Source organism: Primulina tabacum, chromosome 2 (assembly GCF_025594145.1).
Source record: "Primulina tabacum isolate GXHZ01 chromosome 2, ASM2559414v2, whole genome shotgun sequence".
NCBI classification, from domain to species: Eukaryota; Viridiplantae; Streptophyta; class Magnoliopsida; order Lamiales; family Gesneriaceae; genus Primulina; species Primulina tabacum.
Window position 1 is genome coordinate 9,593,845 of NC_134551.1, and position 3,336 is coordinate 9,597,180.

At 42.1% G+C, this 3,336-nt stretch overlaps 1 protein-coding gene across 1 annotated transcript; it reads left to right on the top strand.

Moving 5' to 3' along the window:
• On the top strand, positions 1–3,336 carry LOC142529981 (bZIP transcription factor 17-like). Its single transcript, XM_075635717.1, has 2 exons — positions 1–1,997; positions 2,661–3,336. Exons 1-2 carry the CDS (start codon positions 65–67, stop codon positions 3,113–3,115), a joined length of 2,388 nt encoding a protein of 795 aa, XP_075491832.1. The 5' UTR covers positions 1–64; the 3' UTR covers positions 3,116–3,336.

A 3,336-nucleotide genomic window follows, 5' to 3' on the forward strand; every position in this document is an offset into this window, starting at 1 on the left:
CGTACGGTTTCTTAGGGCTGCAACTTCTAAAACCCCAACGCCCTTCGCCTCGGGCAGGAAACTCATGCAAAGTCCTCACAGAGTGACCTGCAGAGGAAAAATGGCTGACCTGATGGTTGTCACCGTGGATCTTCCGCCGACGCCTCCGTTAACCGCCGACTTTGATTCGGCGCTATCAATTCCACCCGTCGACGCAACATTATTTTCTCAACATCAATTCATCGACAGTGACTGCAATTTAGGCGAAGATCTTAACGATTTGGAAGGACTCGATTTCGATTTCATCCTTGACGATTTTAGCCTCACGCCAGCTGATTTCGATGACCTCATTTGGGATCCCTCCAAATCAGAAGAGACCAATTCATTCAAAATGGAACCCGAATTGGACCCGAATTTCGATCGGTTCGATTTTGGCACGAATTTGGCTCCTTATCAAGGCGTTTTTAAATCAGCCTCTTCGGACTTGCGGCATCATTCTGGTGACGGAGATTTTTGGGGAGATTACAGCTTGCATGGATCCGGGGTTCTGAATTCCGGCTCGCCTGTTTTAGAGTCTAATCAGATTTCTGGCTATCTCAATCTGTCGTCTCCTGAATCGGATGGATCAAATCGAGGGGTTTCAGAAAATAGTGTTGGAGACGTAAAGGAGGTGAATTGCCCTTCGCCTGATACCCAGGGTTCGGGAAATTGCAAGTCTCATGTCTCAGAGCATTCCAGTGACTGTTCCGCTCGATCGGTGAGTTCCTCTCCGAATTTAAAGAGCAATTCCATTATAAATGTTTTTGTTGATCATGAAATTAAATCAGAGGACTCGAGTAATTATATCGCTCCTGGTTCTTTACTGAAAAGGAAAAAAGAAAGCGATGACTGTTATGTTGAGTCTAGGATTACTAAATGTACGAAGTCTAACAGTAACGCTGAGAACGATGATAATAGCGGGTTGAGTGAGGAGGAAGAGAAAAGGAAGGCTAGATTGATGAGGAATAGAGAGAGTGCACAATTATCCAGACAGAGGAAGAAACATTACGTCGATGAATTGGAGGATAAGGTGAGAATGATGCATTCAACAATTCAAGACTTGAATGCAAAAATCTCGTTTTTTATGGCTGAAAATGTAACTCTTCGGAAACAAATGGGCAGTGGTGGTGGTGGTGTGGCTGCCCCACCTCCCCAGATGCCACCTCATCCTCCTGGAATGTACTCACACCCAGCCATGATGTATCCGTGGATGCCGTGTGCTCCACCTTATGTGATGAAGCCACAAGGGTCGCAACTTCCTTTGGTGCCAATTCCAAGGTTGAAACCGCAACAGCCAGCTCAGTCACGGAAGGTGAGTAAGAAAGTGGAGAGTAAGAAAAACGAGGCGCAAAAGAGTAAGAAGGTTGCCGGTGTTAGTTTTCTAGGTTTAATTCTTTTTATAATGTTGTTCGGAGGCTTGGTTCCAGTCATCAATGTGAGGTATGGAGGAGTTAGGCAGGCACTAAACGGTGGAGAAAATTATGTTGGTGATGGATATTACGAGAAACATCACGGGAGGCTGCTGATGGTCAATGGGACTGCAAATGGCGAAAAATTTAGCGGTAGGGGAGATTATAGTGGTACTAATAGTAGTTTCCATTGTTCTCAAAGAGGTAATGGTGGTGGAGGTGAGCCAAATGCTGATGAGTTTGCTCGTGTTGGCAATGGGAGTGAACGTCTTGTCGCCTCGTTGTATGTTCCCAGAAATGACAAGCTTGTGAAAATAGATGGAAATTTGATCATTCATTCAGTTTTGGCAAGCGAGAAAGCCGTGGCATCTAACACAGAGGTTGATGGAGAGACTGGTTTGGCAGTTCCTGTAGGTTTGGTTCCTGCTATTCCTGTTCCTGGTGTGGGAAGGGGCGGTATCAGGAATCCCCACCTCAGGGCCCTCCGTCCCGATACAGAAGACAGGGAAAACTTGAAATCGACAGCAAATGATGGCAGTCTTCATCAATGGTTTCGTGAAGGCCTTGCTGGTAATCTTGACCTTTCTTTGCATGTGATTTTCGTTTGTTAGAGTATTTTTATTAATTTGTGGTTAATTTAGGTCAGAACTAAATCACTGTTGACTTTCTTAGATTTTGATAACGAGTTAAAAATCAAATCTTTATACTTTTTAATTGAATAAACAGTGACGTGTGGTATATACTTTTTGGGAATGTATAGATAATAGATTGTCTGCAAAGATGTTCTATGTTATTGTTTGTTATTTTTTTTTCATGCTTGTTCTTATGCACGATTCTTGATCTGCACTTCTAAAAATCTTGCCAAGATTTTTGGTCTCTCGTGCCTGGTCACTACGCTGGAAGCTAATTAGTCATCTATTAGCATATTAGTAGGAGTGCGTTGATGAAACTATGTTAAATACAGTCTCTTAATTCTTCATCCTTTTACCGCCTTCCATTCCATAATTTTGTCTGACTAATGGATTGAAATATCCGTTTGGACAATAATTAACCAAGACGAAGTTCTGTACGCTATTTATGAGTACCCTTGTTTCTTTTTCTAGTTTTCCACAATCGCTTTGCTCTCATCTGGAAACAAGTCTTTGATCATTAATTTTTGGGTAAAATTATATAAATAGAGCTCTCATTTTGTATCCATGAGTATAACTAGATCTTGCTTTTATTTGTAATCAGGGCCGATGTTGAGCTCCGGAATGTGCACTGAAGTATTCCAGTTTGACGTATCACCAGCCTCTGTTTCAGGAGCCATAATTCCAGCCTCCACTCAAAAAAACATTTCTGAAGAGCAGGGTCGAAATTCTACACATGTCAACAAGGGAAGAAACCGAAGGTTCCTTCACGATCACCCTATTCCCCTACCTGAATGCCATCATAATACTTCTGAAGAACATAGACAAAGAAATTCACGAAATGATAATTTGGATGGTAATAACTTAACATCTTCAATGGTGGTTTCGGTGCTGGTGGATCCAAGAGAAACAGGTGGTGGTGGTGACGTTGATGGTGTTATGGGAAAGAACTCCATCTCACCAATTTTTGTTGTTGTGTTGATTGATAGTGTCAAGTACGTAACATACTCATGCATGCTTCCATTTCTGGGATCTGCGTCTCATCTAGTTACTAACTGATGATCGCATAGGAGAAACTAAGAAGCATCGGCTCAATGAATTTTGTAGATAGCTAAGTTATAGCAGTCCGTAAGGCTTACCCTAACTTATGTAAACCTCACAGCCAACAGTGACTTTTGCTCAGGCATGTGCTTTATCTAGTATTTATCATAAACAAACGATGGGGTAAACTTGTAGTCGTTCTATTTTGTGTTGATATTGGATATGTGATACTTACGACT

Coding starts and splice junctions, on each gene's coding strand:
- LOC142529981 (XM_075635717.1), top strand. CDS start 65: ATGCAAAGTCCTCACAGAGTGACCTGCAGAGGAAAAATGGCTGACCTG. Junction 1,998..2,660: donor GTTTCGTGAAGGCCTTGCTG/GTAATCTTGACC, acceptor ATTTGTAATCAG/GGCCGATGTTGAGCTCCGGA.